We start from the raw sequence: 26,635 nt of genomic DNA, 5'->3' as shown, positions 1-26,635 counted from the left end.
AGGAAAGGATGAACTAACAGGCAGCAGAAGGGCTGCGTGCTTTGATCTGAAGCACTTGACCCTTGCTTCCTCCAGGGGTTTGTGTGCAATTTGCGCAATGCCCGTCCCCCTGAGACCTACGGTCAAACCTCTACAGTGCGAGGAAAGCGTCATAGAGAGAAAATATACAATCACTCTAGAAAGCCAATGCTTCAGCCATGTTGCTTTACTCTCTCTTGGGGAGCCATTATGTGCCCTGTCGAGAGAAACACCGAGAATGAGTCACCGCTTTACACACCAGGGATTTCAACAGCATCATCATAGTCGCCTTCATTTACTCTCCTTCGGCCCCATCTAGTGGAGAACATCTTTCCTTTTCTTTCTCTCCACTCCTGGTTTGCTATCCTTCGTTTTCCTCTTCCTTCTGACCCCAGTGTCCAAAGCACATATGAAATTCATCACAAATCCTGGACTAGCCTTATGGACATCGGAAATTAGGGCCATGGAGAATATTCCTAACAGAAACCTATTTCATACAGGGCAAATATAATAGTAGCCACATAAATTTCCATGAACTGAAACCCAGCACCAGGAAGCAATTTTGAGTAGATAGGTCTCAAGGCACTGGTATATGTATATCAGCTCTAAAAGGCGCAGTATTAAATTTACTTAGGGCTGTAAATGTCTTTTTAGAAAATTTACGCAGAATTATGAACAGTACTAAAGTTTTTCTACACTAAAAGAGTTTATTATCATTATCCAGTGTTTCTGCCTCAAAGGTTTAGGTACCGATTTGTAAATGACGCACATCAGTCATTAGTTTGAACATACACTGACCTTTCAAGACTTTTCAGTGTGGTATAACAACAGAACAAGAACAAAAACTAACACAATAATTCTAATCCCATGATTCTCACAGCCCATGTATGAATAATGAATAAATTATTAATAAACCAATAGAACTAATTCATGCATTCATCCATCATCTGCAAGCGTTTACCAAGTTCAGGCTCGTGTTGGGTCCGGAGCCTACCAGGAAACATTGGACACAAGGCGGAAACACACCCTGGAGGGAACGCCAATCCTTCACATGGCGACAGACACTCACACATATGGACACATTTGCATTGCCAATCCGCGTTTTTGGCCTGAAGCACCCGGAGCAAACCCACGCAGACACAGGGAGAACACACTAAGCTTCTCACAGACAGTCACCCGGAGGAAACCCACGCAGACACAGGGAGAACACACCACACTCCTCACAGACAGTCACCCGGAGGAAACCCACGCAGACACAGGGAGAACACACCACACTCCTCACAGACAGTCACCCAGAGGAAACCCACGCAGACACAGGGAGAACACAGCAAGCTCTTCACAGACAGTCACCCTGAATGGGACCCGAACCCACAACCCCACGACCCTGGAGCTGTGTTGCACCAATAGAAATGCTCCAAAACATCTTGGAATAAAAATCTTTTTACATTGACTTCCATTGAATGTTAAGGAGGTATATCCCTTCTCCTGTAAAGTTACTATTTTGTGAGATACATTTTTTTAACTGGGCAGCAACACTATGATATATATGGATATGTAATATATATTAGGTGCATTGCCATATATTCATATTAGGAACACATATATAAGTGGGTTTGTATCTGTCAAGATCTTAGACCAGCTGTCTGTTTCCACCAGGCAGAAATTATTCCAAACTAGCATTATTACTTTGACAAATATCATAAATATGGGCCCAGATATGTGTGTGTCACTCCTCTGAATATTTTTATTGGAGTTTCATTTGGACAAAACAACAAAAACAACACTTCTGGCATGTAATGTTGATGAAATGTTTTCAACAAACACTAACTTGTACCTTGTATTTGCCCTGGTCACAGCCACAAAGCGTGCTTTCCATGGTGTAGCTGCGCTGGACGCCGATTTCCCTCCACACTACCACACGAGCCGTGGACTCTTTAGAGCGTTCCACCACAAAGCTGCAGCTGGCCAGGCTGAAGGCAGGTGCCAACTGAGACAGCAGCTTCGGCAAAGTCTAACAAACACCAAGAAATCACATCCACTTAAAAACAGTACCTTTCCAGTGGTCCTAATAATGTCCTAATAATCACTGTTCCTACTGAAACAGTGAAAAGCCTTTTCCTTTAAAAGGCTAAGCACCAGCTCTATGAAAGTGTCAAACAAATAAATACAGTGGAATTTGAGTTCCTAACTTGTGTTTATTGATAGTCAGAAAACATGTTATTTCTTACTAATTCAAGGAATAAGGTTTAAAAGACCGTTGGTCCCCCCCCCAAAAGGTGTTCGGAAACTCTAATAGGCGTCTCGCCTGTGACGTAGATGGTGGACAACAACTCTAGAAGCTGCACTTAATTTAACGCTTTTCCAACAATATGGGCATGTAAGGACACCAACGAAAGGTGTTCAAGAGCCTCTGTAACATGGAGGTAAACAGGGTAAGGACACTCACTTCGCCTGTTTTAGTTGGTGTTAGTTAACGTTAGCTTGACTCGCTAAACTCGGTGGCTCAGATTATACTCGGCTACGTAGCTGCATTACGGAGGTTTATAGTGTCGGATGAATTCGGGTTCGACTTCGATCACATTTACAAGAATAACGGTACCTCTAAATTTGACTTTAGCTTATTGCTAGGCTATTGTCATGAATAATGTTGGTTATTTAGCTAGCTAGATACTGTCATAACAGTCAGTCATAACAGTGTTTTACCGTGGCGTTGTTCAGCTGTTGTCCACCAGTGACGTCACAGTTGCGTTCAAGAATTTCCGTAGCGAGCTCGGGATTTTCGGGGGTTTTAAAGCAAATTAAGCTGCTATTTTCATTTTAATTCATACTTATATATGTCAGTAACTAAAATAATGTGAAATATTCAAGGAGGTCCATTAAGTGGTGTTTAGCCTTTAATGTAGTACCTGTTTGGATCTCTATACTCTATGTTTTGTCATTATGAGAGGTTTTGTGTGTGAATGTGTTTGTGTGCTTGTGTTTTACCCTGTAGCCCAGGTCCTCCTGCAGGTCACAGGAGCTAGTGTTGACGCTGGTCTGCCACACTGTCTCCTTTATGCTGCACCCATACATGAACACATTCTTCTTGCGTGAATGACCATGGTAATCACAGAAAACCTACACACAGATAATTAATAAGCAGGATATATACGGTGTTAACGTACAGCAACATACGGACACGTAACGGATGCACACACTTAAACCCTCTAACATACATGTAGTATGAAAACAATGTTTCCTTCTTACAAATCATCAGAGGAGTTCATATGAGAAGTTCTGTTAGGACAAAAGAATTTTCCACACCAAGTAAGTTTTTTTGCACGTAAAAAACAGATGCAATTTTTAACGCAGTGGAACCTTCACACCACATCTGGTGTGTTTTTTCCCTCAGCGCTCTGAAACCAGGGGAAGACGCTGGAAGAGGAGGAAGAAGTAGATTTATTGAGTAACAACAATGATGAATTTGTCATTTTACTATAAACACTGCAACTAAACGCCAAGCTGAATCTGCCCCAGTCTCCAGAACAACACGGGGAGCTCAGCAGTGTTTCCGAAGGTCACTGGGGGAGTTTGAGGCTCTGCTTGTTGCTCTTCTCATTAAAAGGAATTATATTTTCTTTTAACCTCCACCTTTTAGCTCTCGGCGCGTTGGTTATGTTTTAAGTTTTCGTGTTCTGCTACGGACAAGACGAGCTGTACCGCCACTGCCATCCTGCTCGTTTGTTTGGTCTGTAACCATGACAACGGCGCTCTGATTGGTCGTCCGATTAACGCATTCATCCTTCAAAAGCAGAAAATAAACAGGTTCTAATTCAAACTCTGATGCAGCGTCGATGCCCATCAGCTTCAGACTCTGACTGTGAAGGACACTGTTAATATACGTGTGTTGGTTTTCAAAATGACGTGTTTTTTTCTTGCATAAATACCGAACTCGGTGTGAAAAGGCCTTAACAGAAGCAAACTACTGTCTTTGCTGGTTAGCAAGTGCCCAAAACTTGAAATGTTTGTCTGAACGCCTACATTGTGTGAAACGATCAAGGTCCACATAGTGCGAGAACATAAAACAAGAAAAAAAAAAAAAAATCAGGCATAAACAGTATCTCACCAGTGGAGTTCTTCCTATCGCAGTGAGGTACTGCAGCAGACTCTTGGTGTGGTAGATGGTGGGGTGCAATTCTACACTGGGGATCAACCACTGTCTGTTCAAATCCTCACCACTCAGAGAACACCTGTGACTACAGAGAGGTGGTGGGGGTCATGAGAGAAAGAAACAAATACATAACAAAATAATGATTAAATAATAACAAATATGATTAGAACAAATATAGGAACTGACCAAAACATCTTTGTAAAAAGAGAGAGAATTCTAACCAACTGTGATTGGGTGTGTCTGTCTGTGTCTTGTTGGCTCTTTACGTGTGTGTGTGTGTGGACATACTTGCCGTTGATGACTCCGTCTGGGTTGAGCATGGGGACGACTTTGAAGATGTAGCTCTCTCTCAGGCTCTGTGCCAGAGGGCTGGAGCTCATGAGGAACTCCAGAGTGCCCTTCATCACCCAGCTGGCGTTGGTCTCTCCTGGGTGAACTCTTGCTGACAGGAACACCACCGGCCGGTTTCCTAAAAAGAACGGAAAAAAACCCAGGGATAAGTTCTATGGCAGATGTGTTTATTCATTTGTGGTCAGTATGATGGGAACAGCTGGTTGTTTTTGTACCTTTCAGGACAAATGCTTTAAGCGGTAATTTAAAAGATTTGTGAATTTGTAAAGTTTCATGCAAAGGGTACAAATATTTATTTAATCTGAAATGTTAAAAATAGTAGAGTCATGCTGTGAAAATTCTGAACTAAATAGCAAAAATGCATCTGCGCGAGCAGGACTCAGAGACGTACTGAACTGGCAGATGTGGTCATTGCTGGTGGACTCTGGCATGGCGGTGATAGTCAGCAGAGGGCAGCCGTTTCCTCCCAGTGTCTCACACAGTTGATCCTGTCTATAGTAGATCTGAGGAGTGCGCAAACCACTCAGCTTCTGGAGGTGCATCTAAGACACACAATCACACAAACATTACATCAACCATAGCCCTAAAAAATAGCACACACTACACTTTCTTGTTAAAGTAGGGTACATCCTGGGGTGTTTGTTTGTCATTATTTATTTTCAATGATTTTTAACAAGGGCGCAGTCACACACAGCTCCAGGGGCCTGGAGGTTGTGGGTTCGATTCCCGCTCCGGGTGACTGTCTGTGAGGAGTGTGGTGTGTTCTCCCTGTGTCTGCGTGGGTTTCCTCCGGGTGACTGTCTGTGAGGAGTGTGGTGTGTTCTCTCTGTCTGCGTGGGTTTCCTCTGGGTGCTCCGGTTTCCCCCCACAGTCCAAAAACACACGTTGGTAGGTGGATTGGCGACTCAAAAGTGTCAGTAGGTGTGAGTGTGTGAGCGAATGTGTGTGTGTCTGTGTTGCCCTGTGAAGGACTAGCGCCCCCTCCAGGGTGTATTCCCGCCTTGCGCCCAATGATTCCAGGTAGGCTCTGGACCCACCGCACCGGGTTACAGATAATGAATGAATGAATGATTTTTAACAGAATCAGTTCAATAGAAAATATGTATATCTTGATACATTCTGTGTCAAAAACTGTCTAAAAGCGTAAAAAACTGGAGGTAATACCTTCAGAGTAGAGTAGGTGTATGGATAATGGTAGGCGAAGTAACAGACGTCATCCTTGTGCCGGAAGGTCACAGTAAAAGTCATGGTGTAGTAGGATTTGCCCTTTTGACCACCAGCTGCAATGGAGCTTCGTGAAAAATGGTTCCTATGAGGAAAAGAGTAAATAGCAGCATTAACACACAACAACAGGCAGAATTTAGCTAATGCCATCCTTATGTTACAACCTTGCGTACTATGAATCACTAGAGATGCACTTTCTGTTCTGGGCTGATGCCGATAGCTGCATAAATATTTAAAAGGACTGTATCCACTTTAAGATTTCATTTTTTTAAGCAAAATTCAGCACTTACTTGTAGTAGCAGATGTCATATCCAGTACGAACCCAACGAGGGCTTCCACTGATGGCATCCTGAACAGAGTACATCAGCACCTGCATGCCTGCCACAAGAGGGCACACATGTGTATCTATACACACTGATGAGGTTCTTGAAAACCAGTTGGAAAAGCATATTAACAGGTTTGTTAAAATCCATAATTTCATGTTTTTTAGTGATCCTCTTGCTAGCAAGGGTCAGATTGTCACTGATGCAAGGCTCTTAAAGCACTGCTTATGGAACATTTTGATAAATGTGAGTGCATACATGTCCAGCTAAGTCCACAAGGTGCTTTGCATCTAAAAATAATGTACACAATGTTTCACTATCAGCCAAGACAAACAGGAGCAAAATTGGGGGAACACCCAACATAGGCTAAGCATCTTGGCTGACTACATTTGCTGTAAAGCAATAAACTATGTTTTATTTTCCCAAAAAAGTACTAAGTGCTAAGATGTGCTTGAAAGACTTGGGTACAGTACATTTGTACTACATTAATTTGTTCTGATTTTAAAAATGTGTATCACTCAGAAATGACCAGTGATTGATAATATATGAACCAAATTCAAATTTCTGTTGAACAGAATAACCCCCAAACACATTTTATGTTGGAAACAAAACATGGAAGTTCAATAGCTCGCTGCAGTTAATGTCCACTCCACCATTTGCACTGACACACAAAAAAAATAAAAACAAAAAAGGACAAAAACTCTTCAGGTGAGGTTGCATATGGACAGATGGCATTAGCGTGGATGTACAGACTTCAGAGGGAGTTAGAGGTGATTAGAAGGCAACATACAGACCGTATAGACACACACTAGACTAATCTGCAGTCTAGAGCCAGCCAGAATAGAGGCAGCTTGACTGAGAACAGGGGTTACATCTAGAAATCATGCAGTATAACCCCAGCTTAATGTCATTTGTTCAGTGGCTTACCATAGTTGAACTGGCTGTTGGATTTCTCACAGTTGATGATGTTGAAACGATAGGGCACTCCCACACGCATACTGCTTACTTCAAAGTAGAACCACTGGTGATAGTGATTACTGTTGATGTCTGAGTTCAGCACCAAGTCATACTCGAACCTACAAAAGAGATTAAATAATACCACAGAGTGAAAAAGAATAGTTCATGCTATTTTTACAGTATATACAGTTTAATTCTAATCAATTTTATTGGTGCACAGGTTTTTTTTATTAATAAACGGTGACATGTAAAATACTTCAGATTATTAATCCTTGGCCATGCCATTTCTTTCAAATACAAATATCATTATGACACACAAATGTAATTAACATAAACTGAAGGTATGATTAACTAATCATTCTTACTTTCTGACTTGAATAGCTTTCCGTAGGTTGCCAGATTCAAACTGCGAGTTGAACTTGAGGCAATCTCCATCATCTATAACCGGGCACCTTAAAAAAAACAAAAACAAGAGTCTTTTGGCTTTCTTAAGACAGTGAATATACGGTGCTAATTCTTTTTCGACACATAAAATGTCAATTATTATTTAAAGTATTAACTGACCTCTGCATGTCAAGGTCATATACAAGTTTGTCCACTATATCAGCAGGGTGAATGAGCCTCTCAATGTCCTGGAAAATCTTTGTCCTTTTGGGGAAAAAAAAAAAAAAGATATATACACACCTTTTAGTGTTTATATAGTTCCAAAGCTTGCACATAAATAAAAACCCAGGCGCATGCATGTAACAGTAGTGCCATGACCCAGCTTTAGCAACGGGAAAGCAACTCCAAGAGGGAATGAGGAAACTCCCCCTGCTCAAATGCAGCCTCAGCGCAACTGCCTACCATGCTCATCCCTCAGGTTAAGTTTTGAGATTTTGGTTGCAGGTAGGGCTGGACGATACGGCCAAGATTTATATCACAATATATTTCTTAATCCCGGTCGATACGATATAATTCTGATAACGATATCACCGTTATTAAATCGCCTGAAAAACGTTCAAAAACAAACAAGAAACATGACATCACCATGAAACATAAACCTAATGACTTTCTCAAACAATTTATGTTTTTAAACTAAATTTAAAATTGAGTGCACTGAACTGACAACAGTGCCCTGTAATTAATATCAGTCAGTGACAGATGCTGTAAAAGACGTATAATGAAATACTGAAAAGGTGTGAAAAATTGGAAATGTGAAGATCATCAGTTGTTGAAACATTTTATATTGTGATATATATTGATACTGAATTATTGTCCAGCCCTAGTTGCAAGTAGAGTGGTTGATTTCACTTCTCCATGACAAACAACCATGTTGAGCAAATGCACATAGACAAGGAGGGTCCAGCCTGTACTCCCCACAGCCCAGCGCCCTCAGCATTTCCCAGATTCACCAGAACTGAACATAAGCTTAACTTCACTCCTGACTGTCACCCGATATAGGCTTCTCAGAGCAGGTGGAGAACCTTGTATGTGCCGGGACTGAGTTCTGTACCTCATTCACTGCCAGTTTTTCACTAAAAAAAAGGGCTATTCAAGCCCCACCAGACAAAGCACATGGGCAATAAACACCATGGAAAAGTAGTAGAGTAGTTAGTCTTTTTTAAAGAGAAACACCAGTGCATACGTAACACTAGGGGAGTTCCTTGGATTGAACAGAAAGTTAAACCTTAAACGCAGTTGGCTAACTCCTTACAGACTCCAAAATGCTTTCAAAACACTACAATTTGCTTTCACCATCTCCATATATGGGCATATAAATGGGCCCACCTACAATCAAGATCACACACTAGACCTGATTGAAGTCAGCAAGACATCTTAGTACTGCTCCTGTGTTCATTTAAGATCTAGTAGCATCTGAACATAACAATGACACAAAGACCAAACTATAATACGTTAAAAGAATATATTAATAACTCCTACACTCAGTTCCTCACTGTCGACTTGCTTGACCCATTACCAGGAAAGTTTTCTCAAAGAAAAAAAGGCAAAAAGTGCAAACGGTTCCCTCAATTCAGGTTTCTTCACATGCTCCCAGAAAACCACAGTGTTCAAGCACTTCTTATAACAGAATGTGGATGTATCTGTGCTGAACAAACTCATTTCAAACCTCCTTTTCTTAGGTAAAGTCAATAAAAATGTTGTGTTCGATCAGCTAAATAATTTAAGATCCAGTAGCTGCTTTGGCAGTTTTCAGTCAGGTTTCAGGCCACATACCAGCGTTAATCTTAATCAAGTCTTTATAGACTTTTTTCTATTTTAATTTAACTAAAACACTGTCTTTATTCTCTTGTATAGTCTTTGTGTATGAAATGTGTTATATTACTAACTTTTTTCCTTGCCTTGCCTTTCTTTGTTTGGCCTGGCTTTTCCTTGCTCTGGCCCTTCTGCCAAATACTGAAAATCATAAATTACGCAGGGTGTTTTTGGTTTCCTACTTTTTAAACCTAGTTTAGTCCGTCCTAATTCCACATCTTAGCTAGAACTCCCCAAATCACATTCATTCATTCATTATCTGTAAGCGCTTATCCAGTTCAGGGTTGTGGTGGGTCCAGAGCCTACCTGGAATCATTGGGTGCAAGGCGGGAATACACCCTGGAGGGGGCGCCAGTTTTTCACAGGGAAATACACACACTCGCGCACACACACCTATGGACACTCTTGAGATGCCAATCCACCTACCAACGTGTGTTTTTGCACTGTGGGAGGAAACCCACGCGGACACAGGGAGAACACCCCAAATCACATGATGCTACAAATTTTATTCTACTTAAGCAAAATATATTTAATATATGTGCACTTTGACTTGCCTTTGTGTATGAAGTTTGCTATATAAATAAGTTGAATTGCCTTACCTTGACTTTCCTGGCCCTGGCTTGCCTTTGCCTGGCCTGCCTTTCCTTGTTTTGCCTTTGCCTGGCCTGCCTTTCCTTGTTTTGCCTTTGCCTGGCCTGCCTTTCCTTGTTTTGCCTTTGCCTGGCCTGCCTTTCCTTGTTTTGCCTTTGCCTGGCCTGCCTTTCCTTGTTTTGCCTTTGCCTGGCCTGCCTTTCCTTGTTTTGCCTTTGCCTGGCCTGCCTTTCCTTGTTTTGCCTTTGCCTGGACTGCCTTTCCTTGTTTTGCCTTTGCCTGGCCTGCCTTTCCTTGTTTTGCCTTTGCCTGGCCTGCCTTTCCTTGTTTTGCCTTTGCCTGGCCTGCCTTTCCTTGTTTTGCCTTTGCCTGGCCTGCCTTTCCTTGTTTTGCCTTTGCCTGGCCTGCCTTTCCTTGTGTTGCCTTTGTCTAGCCTGCCTTTCCTTGTTTTGCCTCTGCCTGGCCTGCCTTTCCTTGTTTTGCCTTGTCTTTCTTTGCTTTTGGTCTTCTGACAAACACTGAAGAACAAAAATTACACAGGACAATTTTTTTAAACTATATTTTTCTCAGTCAGTCCCAATGTAACATCTTAGGCCTCCCCAAATAACAAGATGCTAAATGCTCTGGAATGGTGAAAGCAGCACAAACTCAATATGCTTAACATGAATGAATGTATGCTGTTGTTTACTCACCTCTGCACTCCATAAACTCTCTCTAACATAGGCTCCCTGAAGTTAGGCGCCACATGGCCAAAGTAATCTGGGTAGGCCACCTCAGTGTAGCCAGGCACAGAGTGGGTTCCCTTCACCATCTCCAGGTACATGTCAGGATCATGCAGAGGCAGAAGGGCGGCTGTGTCTGGCACCTCCAACACCGCCTGCTCCACACCATCCTCCTGAGACCCCCCAATCCCGCAGCCTCCATTCACGGACTCAGGACCATCCATAAGCAGCTGACTCAAACCCTGCACCAGCTCCAGCTCTAGTTTACTCTCTGGGGCTTTGGAGACGGAGATACTGTCCAGGCTTACTGGAGTGTCTTTTATCTGGGGTGGTTCATCTTTAATTGGCTGCAGGGCTTGGTTCCTGGGATTTTCAGCCCAAGGTCCGGCAGTGGGTTGAGCTGTGGGGATGATGATAGATCGGTGGGGCTTGGGGGCATTAGCAGCAGAATGAGATGTAGGTCTACTGCTCTCAAAATCATATTCCTGTACCAAAAAAAAAAAACACACTAATTTTAGTCAGAACTATAGCAGCTGGCCTTCACACTGACTGCAGACTGGGGTCAACACTATACCCACAAGAGTCCTTGGGCAAGAATCCCAATGTTAGTGTTTCTTTAAAAATTAACGTAATTTTATGTGATGCCTTTGGGAACCTTTTTCTGGTTGAGGACATAGCTATAACTAGTTGGTTTTAAGACTGAGTGAATATTTAAATCATCAGTATGTTGCATGAAAAGTAAATAATGAGCACATTAAATACTCATCATTTCGATATGGCAAATATGTATGGGGACAATACAAATGGACAACAAAGCATTTACCTGAAAATCTTCTGAGAATTCCTTAAAAAAGCGCTCATAAACTCTCAGTTCTTCAAATGGCCGTGATAAGACCTGCCTGGGTCTCAGTTTGTTGAGATCTGTCTCGATGTCATCGTTCTGTAGAAAATAATACAGCTTTTATTTTTTTTTTTTAAATATTTTTGCTATATTTTGTCATTAAAATACTTTTATTTAGTGGTGAAATTCTTAGTGACAGAAACATTTGGTGTTAATAAAAACAGCAATCAGCAGAGTTATAGTTTGATCAATACAAGCAAGATCAAGTGTCCTTTGAACTGTAACTGCAGGTGCTGCTGTATTAGAGAAGAAATCACCTGTCCTTTATAGTCCTTCTCATCTTCCTCATTCTCAGTATCATTTTCAGTGTCAACCTCTGTGTCCTCGTTGTCGTCACTTTCATCTACAACATCATCCACTGAAACATTAAAGAAAAGACCTATCACACACAGCTATTTGGCCAGGGTCAAAATATTTATAGTGTTTCGTTTGCCTCCTGGGGTCTATTTTGTGTGGATTTATGACCCAAATTTTGGTTATTTTGTGTCTTTAGGACTTACGTTTATGTATCAAACCTCTGTTGTATTAGGCTGTCTACACTATGCCTAACTTAAAAAGTGTTAACACTGAATAGACAACTATATGTAAACGTGTTGGTTTTTGTTTCACGAAGATATTCAATTCATTAGCTTCAATGTTTCTAGATTCTTTATATAAACAGCACATACTCCATACATATAAAGCTTTATTATAAGGAACTTTACGTAGCAACATTTTAATGAAAAAGTCAAATCAAACTAGTAGAACTGACTACCTCCTGGTGGCTGGCTGTAGAGTTGAGCCACTGGTCCACTAGCTGGAACGTGTGGTAGCGGGTAATGAAAGACACACTTAATGGTGGGCAGAGGCAAGCGGTTCTTTGGGAAGCATTTTCTCATTATCAGACTTGAGGTGTTTACTAAAGGATCCAGTGTCCGAACAGGAAGACACTCCTGCTCAACAAAAAAAAAAACAGTGTAATCTGTGATAGACATTTATTTTAATGGCATTTGAGAACATTTCCCTCTTTTCTTTGATGATCTGTGTTATTATATTAAATAAATACTACATTAAAATAAAATTCAATGGGCAAATATTTCTACCAGAACAGACAAAGCCGTGTCAAATTTGTGTGTATTGTCTGTTTTTCTAAAAAGGGCAGCTAACATACGATGAAGAATGACATTACTTTGTTTCCCATTCAGAATATTGTTAAAATGGATTTAAATACAGTACATAATATTGAAAGGAATGCTGCAATTTCTTACTGTCGAGGTGCTGTAGAGAATTTTCATTCCATCTGCATCAATAAAAGCTTTTCTGCCCAGTTTAATATTGGTGATGTTTTTGATGCATCCCAGAATGCTCTTGCGGATCAACATGTGTCTGTGGCGGGTGTCATTACGGTGCCAGTCCTGAAAGATGGCAAGCAAAGAGGGCACATATGCCCTGTCCACTGCCCGCCGGGCATTCATCTCTATAAAAAGAGTAGAAAAACGAAGGCCTAAGCGATACTGTGATTTTCATAATCATGACGCTCACATGTAACAGATCATTAGCTTATAAATTCAAGAATACAATCAATACATGGAGTTTAAACCAATGCCAAATCTCAAAAGTTGTCTTTTACATCCTACACAAATCTATCAAGAAGTCAAATTACACATTTATCTCAAATAAACAAGACAGGCAAAATGTATAAATTACAATTCATAACAATAGAATATCCATGTAATAAACATAGTTAGCAAAAACATTAGTTAGTAACTACACTCATTTATTCATATCCCATAAATGAATGCCTTATCTACACAATACCTTTAAGATATTCTATATTAACAGTCAATACATCATGGTCTTACTTGATTTCAGCAATGCTGCCAATGTATCAAGGGCCACCCTGCAAACAAAGCAAGGTCATAAATAAATCCAGCTTTTGAGTGCTGCATAGTATTAACAATAATGAAAACACTATAGTATCTGGCTTGTTTTTTTATATTTTATATTTTTACCAATCACATTATTATATAAGTCAATACATACTTCAGCAGAGTGGTGTTCTTTTTGCTGTAGGGTCCAATGACTCTGAACAGTAGCTCTACAACTCCACTCTTTCCCAGTGAAACAGCATTTACAGCTATAAAAACAAACCCAGGAAAATAACCCAGAAAAAAAATTAGAAACCAGTAACATTTACAATTCAGTTTTAATCGTTTAGAAACATTAAGTAATGTAAAAAAATGTTTACAAATAATGTAAATCTTTACTACATTATTGGAAATATATGGCATGGTTTTATGCCAAATGCATTTTTGATCAAATGCAATACCCATAACATTATTATGAATTTTATGAAACATTCGAAAGTACATCAAATTTAAGTCCCTAATTTACATTTTTAGTTTTGTTATTTTCTGGCCAATATAGTTACCACCCATTCCACTTGTTCTCCTCCAACATGCTAGGAACAGAATACTAAATGCCCTATTCTACAAGGTAAGCTTACAAATGCCCACACTGGCTTGCATTGTGCTGAATGATGGGGAGGTGCGGGGCCATCAAGAGGGTAAGACACACAGAACTCGCAATCTCCTATTTAAGGCTAAGCTCCAGCTCTGTGAAAGTGTCAAACAAATAAATACAGTGGAATTTGAGTTCCTAATTTTGTGTTTATTGATAGTCAGAAAACATGTTATTTCTTACTAATTCAAGGAATAAGGTTTAAAAGACTGTTGCCCCCCCTCCCCCCAACGGTGTTCGGAAACTCTAATAGGCGTCTTGCCTGTGACGTAGATGGTGGACAACAACTCTAGAAGCTGCACTTTATTTAATGCAAAATGATGAAAAGGTGTGTTGTTTTTGGCTGCAATCATTCAATGTACAGTGGGACATCTGTGAACAAATGACCCAAAGATCCCAAAATATCCAGAAAATGGACTAAATTTGTCAACTTTAAACGGGCACTTTGGAAAGGACCATCCGCTCACTCCGTTATCTGTAGCTCATTTCACTGGCGCTTTTCCAACAATATGGGCATGTAAGGACACCAACGAAAGGTGTTCAAGAGCCTTAGTTAACATTAGCTTGACTTGCTTAACTCGGTGGCTCAGATTATACTCGGCTACGTAGCTGCATTACGGAGGTTTATAGTGTCGGATGAATTCGAGTTCGACTTCGATCACATTTACAAGAATAACGGTACCTCTACATTTGAGTTTAATAAAATTGTCAGTTTTAAAGCAAATTAAGCTGCTATTTTCATTTTAATTCATACTTATGTCAGTAACTAAAATAATGTTGCATGTGTTATCAAACTCTCTGATTTAATTCTTGCACTCACAGTTGCTGGAGTAGACACGGAGCACCTGCAAACACGGCAGCAGGAGTTTGTGGTTCTGCAGATTTTGCTTCAGTAGATTCACAGTCACATTCAGAGCCCCATTCAGGCGCGCTTTTATTCCAAACTTCCTGTCTAAAATGTGACAATATAATTAGGATAATAACCACAACAACAACAATTTATTGTTACAGTATAGAGTTTTTTAGGTATAAGCTCACTTTAAAAACAGAAGTAAAACATTTTGAGAGTCATATATATATATATATATAAAAAAACCTCAAAGTACCACTATCAATAACATGGGCTCTTGAGAACTAAGAAAAGCCACTTGTCAGTTAAAAAGAAGACACTGGTATATCAGGGCTAAGAGTAAATTTCCCCTGGGGATCAATAATGTATGTATGTATGTATGTGTGTGTGTGTGTCTGTCTGTCTGTGTGTGTGTCTGTCTGTCTGTGTGTCTGTCTGTCTGTGTGTGTGTCTGTGTGTCTGTGTGTCTGTGTGTGTCTGTCTGTCTGTGTGTGTGTCTTTGTCTGTGTCTGTGTGTGTGTGTCTGTCTGTGTGTGTGTGTCTGTCTGTGTCTGTGTGTGTGTGTGTGTGTCTGTCTGTGTGTGTGTGTGTGTGTGTGTCTGTCTGTGTCTGTGTGTGTGTCTGTGTCTGTGTGTGTGTCTGTGTCTGTGTCTGTGTGTGTGTCTGTGTGTGTGTCTGTGTGTGTGTGTGTCTGTGTGTGTGTGTGTGTGTGTCTGTCAGTGTGTGTGTGTGTCTGTCAGTGTGTGTGTGTGTCTGTCTGTGTGTGTGTGTGTCTGTCTGTGTGTGTGTGTGTCTGTCTGTGTGTGTCTGTGTCTGTCTGTGTGTGTCTGTGTCTGTGTCTGTCAGTGTGTCTGTCAGTGTGTGTGTGTGTCTGTGTGTGTGTGTGTGTGTGTCTGTCTGTGTGTGTGTGTGTGTCTGTGTGTGTCTGTGTGTGTGTGTCTGTGTCTGTGTGTGTGTGTCTGTGTCTGTGTCTGTGTGTCTGTCTGTCTGTGTGTGTGTGTGTGTGTGTGTCTGTCTGTGTGTGTGTGTCTGTCTGTGTGTGTGTCTGTCTGTGTGTGTGTCTGTCTGTGTGTGTGTCTGTCTGTGTGTCTGTGTCTGTCTGTCTGTGTGTCTGTGTGTCTGTCTGTGTGTGTCTGTCTGTCTGTCTGTGTGTGTGTGTGTGTGTGTGTGTGTCTGTCTGTCTGTCTGTGTCTGTCTGTCTGTCTGTCTGTGTCTGTCTGGTTGGTGAGTAGCACAGTGAAGCACATGTTGACATCTAGCTCTTATACCTTTAGGTCCAACTTTGGCCACTAGAGAGTGTAACTGCAGCATGAGCTCTTCACTGGGAGTGGGTTCTCTGCCAGAGTGGACAAGTAACTGCAGGAGAACGGCTGTTCCTCCTTTAGACACAAACACTCCAATCCTGCGACCCCCACCTACAGTCCCAAACACAACACACCACAGACGTGACTTGTGTGTTTTTTCTTATCTTATTTTACAATATGTGAAGGTTTTTTTTTACAGCTGTAATATATTCTTTCATCATCCTATATCTCACTGCTGTTGAGATATCTTACATTTCCAAGTAAAACTTACTTAAAAGTCATTGCAAGGTTCTGTGCACACTTATGAAAAGCTAAGAAACCAAACTAAACCCAGAACAGAATTCACCTTTCTTTCTTACTTACTGTCAGCCACATCACTTTTCATTGCACTTCATAGAGATTAGAATGAAGTCAAACACAACGTGAAAATTTGAAGTAAATATATCCGCATGCTTCAAAAAACACACCACATGCAGACAACAAAGTCATTCATAGACAAGAGATAAAACTGTCTCACTGTACTCACCCACTGTCAGCAGCTCATTCAAAATACACAGGATGTTTAGGATTGTGTGCAAGTCCCGTGTGTTCTGTAAGAGATTACATGAGTTAAGCGTTACAACACGAGCCTGTACCGACAATGAATCAAAGAAAGACAAAGTCATGTCAGAGTCTTTTCTTAGGGCGAGGAGTTTACCTCTAGAGAAGACAGAATGACCTCCATCCCACTGGAGCCTTTAGTCATGATCTCTTTACGGGTCTTCTCTGAAACGACAGCAGGGAAATAACAGCTATGATCAGAAATAACTGATCCAATTGTTAAAAAGCTGGGAGAGTAGGTAAAAACAGGGAGAAAATACACCCTGGAAGTTTAACAAATAAGTTACAAGATAAATATTCAATGTTAATGCATATTAACTTAATTGTTTTTGTAATAACACAATTAATTTAGAAACTGAGGCCAAATACAGAGTCCAGTAAGGATTTGACTGGACAAATGTAGACTATAAATGTCTTAAACAGGTCCTGAAATCATGTAATCATGCTAGGGTATGAAAGCAGTATCTAGGACAGGCCTAATATGAGCATGGGTAGATCGATGATTGACACTTGGACCACAAAATAAAAATTGTGCCAGGGATTAATCCAACAATTTAACTGCAATGTGAGACTGCAAGACTTATGTATTTCATTTCATATAGAAATGTCTAGGAGCAAATATGAAAATGATGGCCCAGCATAACTGCACAGATGAGCTCTTGTGTAACGTAGTAAAGACCAAATAAATGTTTTCAAAACTACTTCTGCCCTCATCACTTGGCATAGTGCAAGCCAATTTGGACATCTGTTAACTATCATTGCAGAACTGGGCAACGCGTTTTAAGGTGTCCAACAATGTTGCACTTGTAACCATTTGAAAACAAACAGGGGTGGGCTTCACAGAGGAAGCATGTGCTTGTCTTCAGCCTCTTTGAGTCATGTAATTTAATTTACTTAATTCCTTTTAGATAAAAATTGCTTCCAATAAAACTCTATAATCAGAAACTACAAGTGCAAACCTCCAGTATGTTGAGGGGATGATGATCAGATCACCTTCCACTCCTGATCACAGTGATTAGTTGTTAATGCCAAGTGTAAACAAGGCCACAGTGTCAGACACAACAGGAGCAGGTCTATTTGATACTGCTTAACAACTCGACACGGCTTGAGATAACAATGCTACTGGAACATGGTGATGTTCATTAATGTGGCTCCTGTTACTTGTTAGCTACATCCACCTTGTAGCTTTAGTGCACAACTAAAGAAGCTAACCTCAGATACCTAATTACAGGTTATAGGATAAAGAGAAAATTGGGCAAATTTGTTTTGCATAAAATATTAACATTTGCTCTTAAATGTATCGTTTTTCTGGCTGTCACTTTCTTTTAATGTTGAACATTTCAGTTTGTAGTTTGAGTTTCATTCAAGAAATGTGCTTAGGGAACTGTCTTTGAAACCCAAGAGTTCACTGACATGCTTGCAAAGCCTTTCTCAATCATATGAGCCATTCTAGAGTGAGTTCTAAGACCAGAGGGGGGTGACATTTTTTTTGCTAGCCACAAGCCAATGGAACAAGTAAACAATTTTCAAGTCATGCATTTCATTTTGGACATTAGTGCTTAAAACAGCACAAAACAAAATGTCCTCCGAACAAGGTTAGAGCAAAGTATGAAGAGGGTTATAACAGACAAGTGGGATAAGAAGAACAGCAATGCTAAATAGCTTTCCATTAGATAAACATTGCTAAAGACTGTTTTCATTTATTTACGTTTCATATTCCAAATTGGTATTAAGTTAATGGCTTCTCCAAGAGACTCCTAACAGCTGATATGGAAAGACCAAGTAGACCACTAAAAAAATTCCTGTAACAAATAAACAGTAATTATATATTTAATACTTGAGAGTTAGTGCAATAACATCAAGCCCCACAACAACAGGTGCCTGTCCGTGCTTCTTTGCGAAAAACCAACTAAACGGTATGAAGTCTGAATGAAGGTGCCAAAGATCCATTAGAGAGAAAAGAATATAAACAAAAATAAGGCATCTTTTTATCTAGCATTCGCTAAACAATAGACTGCCCACAAACGAGGTCCCAATATCAGTGAATATATTTGAGATTTTTTGTATGTACAGGAAATACAACCGACTTCACTGAATGAACTTTGGAGATATGCAAAAATATTAGATTTTAAAAACTTATTAAAACATACAGTAGCCACAACAAGTACTGATTTGTATTGTTGACAATTATAATAATTTTTTTTAAATGCATGTTTCTTTCTTTTTTTGATACTGAAACATGACCCTCCTGATTATCTGTTGCTCACTAAAGAACATTAAAGATTTTATGTATATCTGAGTATCTATAAAATGAGAAGAATAGGCCCTAACCCATTTTAGCTTTTATACTGACAGATGCTGGATGAACTATGAAGTTTTACTGCAATTTAGTCAATGACTCTGAAGCAGCATTTTAAGTAACCACTTTTACACGTGCCTGAGGAATTATTTTATTGACATAACTAGACCTTCCCTTGAGTGTATTAAGAATAAACTAGATGTTAGCCATGTGTCCTTTTGATTTGAGTTTGTTGACATTGCAAGCAAGCGATGACAAGAACTATAAATAGTATGAGGACCACAATGGAAACATACTCCATTTCATCACATCTCCACAGACACAACACCACAACAGAATCTCCATAACAGTGCGCAGCTTCAAAACAACTTCAGAAATATCAAAAAGGGAACACTATAAAGAAAACATACAGACTACTGAACGTCTAGATTAAATGCAATCAAGATGCCCACCACAGAGAGGCGTAACATTCATTAATTCAAACTTCAGAGACTTAGGAAATAGAGAAATAAAAAAGAGAGAAACAGCAATAAAGGTAAACCTAAAAGAGGGAAAGAGAAGACAGAGACATAGCTAATGAGAAAGATGTAAAAAAAAAAAAAAAAAAAAAAGATGTTAAAAAGGAGTCAGTAAAAAATGAGTGAAAATTAGCAAGAGAGAGATAAAGAGAATAAGACAAACTAGACAAAACTTAGACAAAACTAAATAATATATATTGATTAATAGTAAGTGACAGTGTATATACATATACTGAGAGAGAGAGAGAGAGAGAGAGAGCGAGAGATAGATAGATATGAACATGTTACAAGCCTAAGCTGCTGATTTGAAGACATAAATAAAAACATGCTGTGCAATTGAAATACCGAGAACACAAGAACGTGAGCTGTTTCTGGAGACCATTCAATCCTCCCTGACCTGCACTTACCCTACACGCGACCTTCCCAGGCACAAAATTACCAGCACTAAATGCAAACATGTTACCATGATATACATATATTTTCCATTATATATTTGTGTTGTAATTTGCAATGTAAGGAAGTAATTTGCCTTATTAGTAGTAGTTTACTAATAGTCTTGCAATAGTGAAGTGAACTTTGCACAGTTTTCAAACATCTGCAATATCTGAAAAATAATCTGAAAATGTTATCACGTTTCAGAAGGCAGTAAAGTTAACTAAGCTCAAATAAAGGTGGCTGTTTTGTCTGGGATTGTGTACAACTAGACAAAACATTTAGTTGCCAGTACACAAAGGCTTTTTTAAGTGGTGACCAGTTGGATCAGATTTTAAGTGTATTTTCAGAATTCTGGATTGGAGCTTCTTGACTTCCTGTCCTCAGTGAACTCACACCTTATTACTGTGACTACAAATATGGCTATGCAAGTTATTGTGACTCTAGACTGACCATGCAAATTGCATTTTACCACTTGCAAATTTCAATGTCTATGCTGTGTCTAAAAAAACAACTGATATAACTTTCAGGGTAAACAAAGCCAGAAATATCAATGATAGAAAACTAGATTTTTGGGAAGATCCAGAAGATATACGTATTGATAAGCAAGCAGAGAACATTCAGCCTGTTAAATGCTGTGCTTCACATATAACATGTGGGACTAATTCAGATGCAAACCCAAACAACATTACATTACCCGCATAACAATGTATGTATGGTCTTAAAAAACAATCCTTTTACATGCAGTCAATAAGAGCAGCCAAGCATTACATAGCAGAGCTATTGATTTCTTTCAAAGTCAAACAGATGCATGGTACAGTAACATGGTTAATGTCCATTTCCTGCAGCAATGAGGTGTATATTATTCTGAAACCCACGGTCTCTGAGCTTACCGGGGCTGGAAGGAAGCCAGTTTTGTTTGTCCATCCTTCTATTTCTGCTGTAGTCCATCTCTAGCTTTTACCCACCGAAGCCCACCAGATTAATGCTCACAAAACTGGAACTCAAAAACCTTTCCTCTGGCCGCAGCCCCGCCCACTGTACTAATTTTTGCAGCTATGTTGACAGGTCACAGTAATGACGGACATGCCGGACAGAGCGGAGTGTGTGTGACAGAACAAGAGAGGAGATGGTTACTGAGAAAAAGAGGTCAAAGTATTAAGAGGGCAAGGGAGGAAAGTATATAGGCATATGGAACATTTCTAAATCCTCCACCCTGCAGTTTTGGGGGTGGGAAGATGAGGCGGGGGTTGGTCTTCTGTCCACAGACAGTGAAGCCATGGGGGTTATGAAACATATACAGTTACAGTTAGCTGGGTCATCATCAGCTGGACGTCTTAACTGATCCCAGTAGGGGTCTTGGCTGGAGAAGGTGGCCAATGGGCCTTTTGAGCAGCTGCAGTTTAATTAGAGTAAATTTGAGTTAAACAACTGATATATGCTTATTAAATGTAAATATGTCAAAATGGACTCTATACAGAACAAAAGAGTGTTTTTATGGTTTTTAATGCAAGAGTGGAGCACAATTTTCTTCAAGCTCGACCAAGAAAAGTTGATTGTCTAAAATGATGTAGCTAACAAGCAATGAAATCTTGATGAAAGAGATGAATTTAAAGTTAGCCTGACCTATCAGAGCTCAGCAGATTTGGTTGCAGACCAGACCAATGCTAAATCAAAGTGATGTCAGAAAAGCACAAATTAAATATCTTCATGCTCTTTGTTACTTTTATTTAGGATTGTGTGTGTGTGTGTGTGTGTGTGTGTCAGAGAGAGAACTGGAGATAGACAGAGGTCTAATGTATCCCCATGAGCATCATCTGGTATAGGCTTTAAGGATCAGTCTAAACTAAGGTGTTTATTAATTGATGTTTTTGTGCTGTTCTAAGACATAACATACTTCAAGGACAAAGTGCCAAATATAGCCTTGGGTGCCGTTTGTTAGTTATTTTAAGTCCAACGTTGCAAAACACAGCAAAGAGAGAGAGATGAACAGAATACAAGATGTTCAACACAATGCTTACATTTACATTGTACTTTAAACAGAATGCAATAAACACCTGGTGTCTGACCAAAACAATGGTAAAATTAAGAATTATACAAACACGTTTTCACATAAAATCTGCAGAGTATTTAGTGGGCCAAGTTATGTCCAGCATTTGTAAATAACCAATGTCCCCCAGTCATAAAACTCTCTGTACCTGGAATGTGTTTTGTGAGGTGTGGGTCTCACCTTGAGTCTGAATGAGGTGCAGGATTTTGCCTGTGACCTGTCTGATAGCCTCAGTGTCAGTGACCACAGCCTCTCCATTCAACCTCTCCAGCTGTCCCAGCAACATCAGCACCCGGGAACTGCTGGGAATACTGCACAGATACACAACAATAACAGGTAAGGAAAGCTTCATGATTTATAACTAATTAATTGTCACAAAAGCTATCACATTTCTGTGGCCACCATAATTCCTACATTATATAATACAGGCTTAAGCTGGCTTTCACTATGAGAAAAATTAATGCAAATTAATGAAACTTTCAGATGTCTATTGAGCCAACAGCTCAAGAACACGTTGTTCAGCCTGGACTCTATGAATGAAACACAATACAGCCTTTGGCACCTGAGAGGCCAGTGTGGATTTACTGTTTGTGATAGTGCAGTTAGTTGATCGAATGTTAAGACCACATAAAACTGATGACATTGAGCATGCATTAACGGTGCCAGTGGGGCTAGGCCTTAGTCACCAGTGTGGATTAGTCAGCAGGGTTGGTCTGGGACACCAGACTTCAGTGTTGAGCCTTCTGGACGTGTTGGGGGCGTAATTCAGCAAAACACTGAGGAGGAGAGGTGATAACCCCTGTGAAGAGCTAGCAATGCAGTGGTTGAGGTGAATACACAGGGGCCAGGCCCAATGAGTAGGCTTTGGCGTTTGGTGTACTTGGTTGCTGATCATATCATAAATGGGCACAGCAACCCTACTGGTACGGGGTAGGGATTTAAATGGCCAAAGGCAGATGATTATAGGAACGTTGTGGTTGCAGGTAGGAAACGAGTGGTGTGGGACCTATGTGAAACTCTAATGGAATGGCATGGGATATTTTACATCTTAACCTATGTATGTTTACAATCTGGGTGGCCAATCATAAGATAGATCATTTACATATAAACTGTTTTAAAGAAACAGCCTGTTGAATTGCAAGTGATATAGAGAGCTCATACAATGGTCTTATAAAGAATTGTGGCTTTTTTTTCATGCTCTAACTGAGGAATCCTCCTAAGTTCACCTCAGGGGACAATAATAAAGTACATACATAATAAAGGATATGGGTCTTTTGTGTTTAAATAGCCTAGTAATTATCTGTACTGTGTATGTAAGTGGTCACCAACCCTTTTTCTGTAGTCATTTTGGTTTTATTCATGTCTCACCACCCACACAGAAATCATTCACACTGCAAAAGACAAAATATGACCAAACAAAACATGTTATAGCTTGTTACAAAAACGTCTATCTTATATAATTCAGAATTATGTGCTATATCTCGAACAGCTTCCGTCCCTACTATGCAGTGCATAATGTGGGTTATTAAATAATGGTTTTCACGGCCCAAGAGGGCATCATATTCACCTTTTATCGCCACCTAACAATTAGTGAACTGTTTGGGAACAGTAACCATGGTTACATGGCGACTAATAGTGCACTTCATAGGGAGCATGGAGACATTTGAGACACAGCCATAGTGTATCGTATATGATGCAAAAAATCATACAAAACTATCCGACCTTGGTTGTAAAGATTTCTTGATGTTACTAAAGGTAATTTTATAAAGTGCAGGCAAAAATATATGTTAATGATATTAAAGTAAATCAGACAATCCTCTTGTTATATAGATAGCTCGTGTAATAAGGCAAGGATAGCCGTGTCAGGCAGTTTGAACACAAAATCTGAGTAATAGATTAAAAAAATACAGCAATAACTTCGACAAACTAAACAATTCCAGCGCTTTTTAATTTATCCCGACTGCTGTCATAGTCATAAAAGCTGGTTGCTATGTCAAGCCATAAGTTGGCTTCCTTTTCTTCAGCTTCTTACCGGAATTCTACGTTCCACCTTAAATAGTGCAGGTTACTTTCAGACGCTCACGGTGCCCAAGGCGCATAAACGTAACTGCTGCACCACTTAAGGTGGAACGAAAATTTGCTCTAAGAAGCTGTCGAAAACGAAGCTAACTCTATGTGTCATTTGCACCTGCTTTAGCCAGTTGCTAACAAACTAGCCCGAAAATATAACACTGAGGCAACAATCATTAAAAGCTTGGAATAAAGTATAACAACAGAGGCGTATATACCGACCTGTAAGGCATTAAAACGCTTCTCCATTTCAGTGCAACGGCCCTTTCCCTCTGTTATCTCAAGCAGCTGCTTGCAACGCCCTGTTGTTATTATTTCAAGGCAATCCATCTGTTAGGGCCGGGAGTCGACTCCACAAATGTTTCGATTCTCGTGTTTGTGAGCCTATACTTCGACTCACCCACAACTGCAGACAGCTTTGTACAACCTGTGTGTTTGGTTTGGGAGGAAACTGAAGCACTTGGAGAAAAAACTCAATCCCACACACAGAGAAAACATCAAACTCCTCACAAAGAGTGACCCGGGAGACAAGGATTGAACCCGAGACCCAGGAGGTTTGTAGCTGTTTATTGTAGCACCATTGTGCTTCCTTTTGTGTTATTCATTCATTTTTTGTAACCGCGTCATCTGGATCCTGATCTGAGTTAAAGTAGGTCCAGGGCCTTCCTGGACTCACTGGACACAAGCCAACATTCACCCCTTCACTCACACCCTCACATCTTTGGACAATTTCCCACAAACACTTGACCTACCAACAGTTGTTGTCCAATTAAAAACATGTACAGTATCTCCATTTTTTTTAACACATAGTTTTAACTCATTTGAACACAGCAGCTATCCTTCACACTGTGAAAATGTCATGGTGAATGGATGAGTCCATTTTTACACTGATTTCCACTGAAAGTTAAGAAGTGTTGTTTTTTGTTCCTTCTACTGTAAAGCCACTATTTTGGCAGATAAATGTTTTTAGTTGAACAGCAACAATATGTTTTTATGTTGTGACAGCAAACCCCTTCACACCTGGAGGAAACCCATGAAAAAAGACACCAAATTCCTCAAAAACTGACTGAGCGAGGATGGAACCCCGGACCCAAAGACCCTGGAATTGTGTGGCAAAGACACTACCTTTTCCACCAACATGCAGCCCTTGTATAATTCAACAATAAAACGTAATGAAACATGAATTAATGCTGTATTTTTGCACTGATGGATCACTTCTGTACGTCTTGGTTTTGGGTATTAAGGACTGGGGGGAAAAAACTTCCACACTTGGAATCGACTCTAATGATTCATCCAGAACTGAATCAGAATTGGAGTCGACTCCAGAATATCTGGATTCGGAAAGCCATCCCATGTGTATGACGATCTAGGAAACAACTACGAACCGACACTGTGTGAGACATGACTTAAAAATCTACCATAAATTAAATGTAATGTCGCCTGGATATTGTTAGATTTTTCTTGACTGAGAAGCAGATTGCGCTAGGCTATAAATAATTATTAAACACATTAAAACATGTATCTTCATATTAAATGAGTTTGTGATTGTAAAAACACCACATATCATTAGAATAAATGTTAATAAACATAAACACAATAAAAGGGAACAAATTGTTTTATTGTAAGCTGGTTTGAACAACAGAGGTTGGTACCAGATTCTTCTCAATATCCTTAGATAACTGAACAAATTCTTTGTTGTTCTGTAATTTATACATTTTCTATTATTCCTCTCCACCCACCCCTCTTCAAATCAAATCAAATTTATTTATATAGCGCTTTTCACAACTGATATTGTCACAAAGCGGCTTCACAGAATTCCAGTAAGACAAAGATTTGACATGAAATGTAAAAACAAAATGTAAAACCCTCAAGTGAGCAAACCAGGGGCAACAGTGGCAAGGAAAAACTCCCCCAGCTGAGGAAGACACCTTGGGAGGAACCAAGGCTCACAAGGGGTGACCCATCCTCCTCTAGTCAATCTACTGGTCTTCCATTTGTGTGCAGCTCAGCCCTGCCCTAGAAGCTGACTGGATTGGTTCCTTAGGTTTATGACATCAGAAACCCAGGCTGTCTGAGATTGTCTTTGCAACACTGCAGTTTCAAATTGGAAACACTCAGCTAAGGCATTGACAGCTTTTTGCTCATCATGTGTCTTCTAGCACTAGACAGGATCTTTAAGCCTTTGGTCTGTACTCAGCTCTGGGTTAATTTAGCTAAATCCTACATCATGCTTTAGTGGAGTTACCCACAGGTTGATATTGGACTTCCTCGTGGATTAATTTGGAAATTGCATTATAATAAATATATTAAAGTTATTGGTATATATATTATTGTATTAGTAATTTACAAGTTGGCAATATATATAAAACTCACTGTGCTTATAATATGCAAAATAGCCAAAGGCTGTGTGTTAATCAACACACTTCTGTACTTTATGTTCTACACTAATGAACACATTAGTGGTGCACTATTTATTTACATACTATTCAGCGTGATAGTAGATACTTTGGGGCATGAACA

The 26,635-nt window shown here is 39.9% G+C and overlaps 1 protein-coding gene across 3 annotated transcripts in view; it reads right to left on the bottom strand.

The window, feature by feature from the left end:
• Positions 1 to 24,464, bottom strand: part of agtpbp1 (ATP/GTP binding carboxypeptidase 1) — a 35,703-nt gene extending 11,239 nt beyond the window's left edge. For 2 of the 3 annotated variants that reach the window (XM_066643925.1, XM_066643924.1), the window contains exons 1-25: positions 24,338 to 24,464; positions 23,375 to 23,436; positions 22,226 to 22,356; positions 16,844 to 16,911; positions 16,673 to 16,736; positions 16,111 to 16,257; positions 14,813 to 14,944; positions 13,516 to 13,609; positions 13,335 to 13,372; positions 12,741 to 12,949; positions 12,248 to 12,425; positions 11,751 to 11,851; positions 11,416 to 11,532; positions 10,563 to 11,077; positions 9,879 to 10,388; positions 7,588 to 7,671; positions 7,389 to 7,475; positions 6,994 to 7,142; positions 6,034 to 6,121; positions 5,684 to 5,828; positions 4,911 to 5,061; positions 4,457 to 4,637; positions 4,124 to 4,253; positions 3,004 to 3,135; positions 1,853 to 2,029 (exon numbers count right to left, since the gene is read on the bottom strand). In XM_066643925.1, the coding sequence (XP_066500022.1) occupies positions 1,853 to 2,029; positions 3,004 to 3,135; positions 4,124 to 4,253; positions 4,457 to 4,637; positions 4,911 to 5,061; positions 5,684 to 5,828; positions 6,034 to 6,121; positions 6,994 to 7,142; positions 7,389 to 7,475; positions 7,588 to 7,671; positions 9,879 to 10,388; positions 10,563 to 11,077; positions 11,416 to 11,532; positions 11,751 to 11,851; positions 12,248 to 12,425; positions 12,741 to 12,949; positions 13,335 to 13,372; positions 13,516 to 13,609; positions 14,813 to 14,944; positions 16,111 to 16,257; positions 16,673 to 16,736; positions 16,844 to 16,911; positions 22,226 to 22,356; positions 23,375 to 23,406 (3,660 nt within the window). In that variant the 5' untranslated portion in view covers positions 23,407 to 23,436; positions 24,338 to 24,464. The remainder of the gene's footprint in view (positions 1 to 1,852; positions 2,030 to 3,003; positions 3,136 to 4,123; positions 4,254 to 4,456; positions 4,638 to 4,910; positions 5,062 to 5,683; positions 5,829 to 6,033; positions 6,122 to 6,993; positions 7,143 to 7,388; positions 7,476 to 7,587; positions 7,672 to 9,878; positions 10,389 to 10,562; positions 11,078 to 11,415; positions 11,533 to 11,750; positions 11,852 to 12,247; positions 12,426 to 12,740; positions 12,950 to 13,334; positions 13,373 to 13,515; positions 13,610 to 14,812; positions 14,945 to 16,110; positions 16,258 to 16,672; positions 16,737 to 16,843; positions 16,912 to 22,225; positions 22,357 to 23,374; positions 23,437 to 24,337) is intronic. The other variant, XM_066643926.1, reaches the window with a different exon arrangement.
• Positions 24,465 to 26,635: the final 2,171 nt, after the last annotated feature.

This window comes from Hoplias malabaricus, chromosome 14 (assembly GCF_029633855.1).
Source record: "Hoplias malabaricus isolate fHopMal1 chromosome 14, fHopMal1.hap1, whole genome shotgun sequence".
Taxonomy (NCBI): domain Eukaryota; kingdom Metazoa; phylum Chordata; class Actinopteri; order Characiformes; family Erythrinidae; genus Hoplias; species Hoplias malabaricus.
Note: the sequence above shows the minus strand (reverse complement) of the source record. Positions and strands in the feature narration are given on the sequence as shown.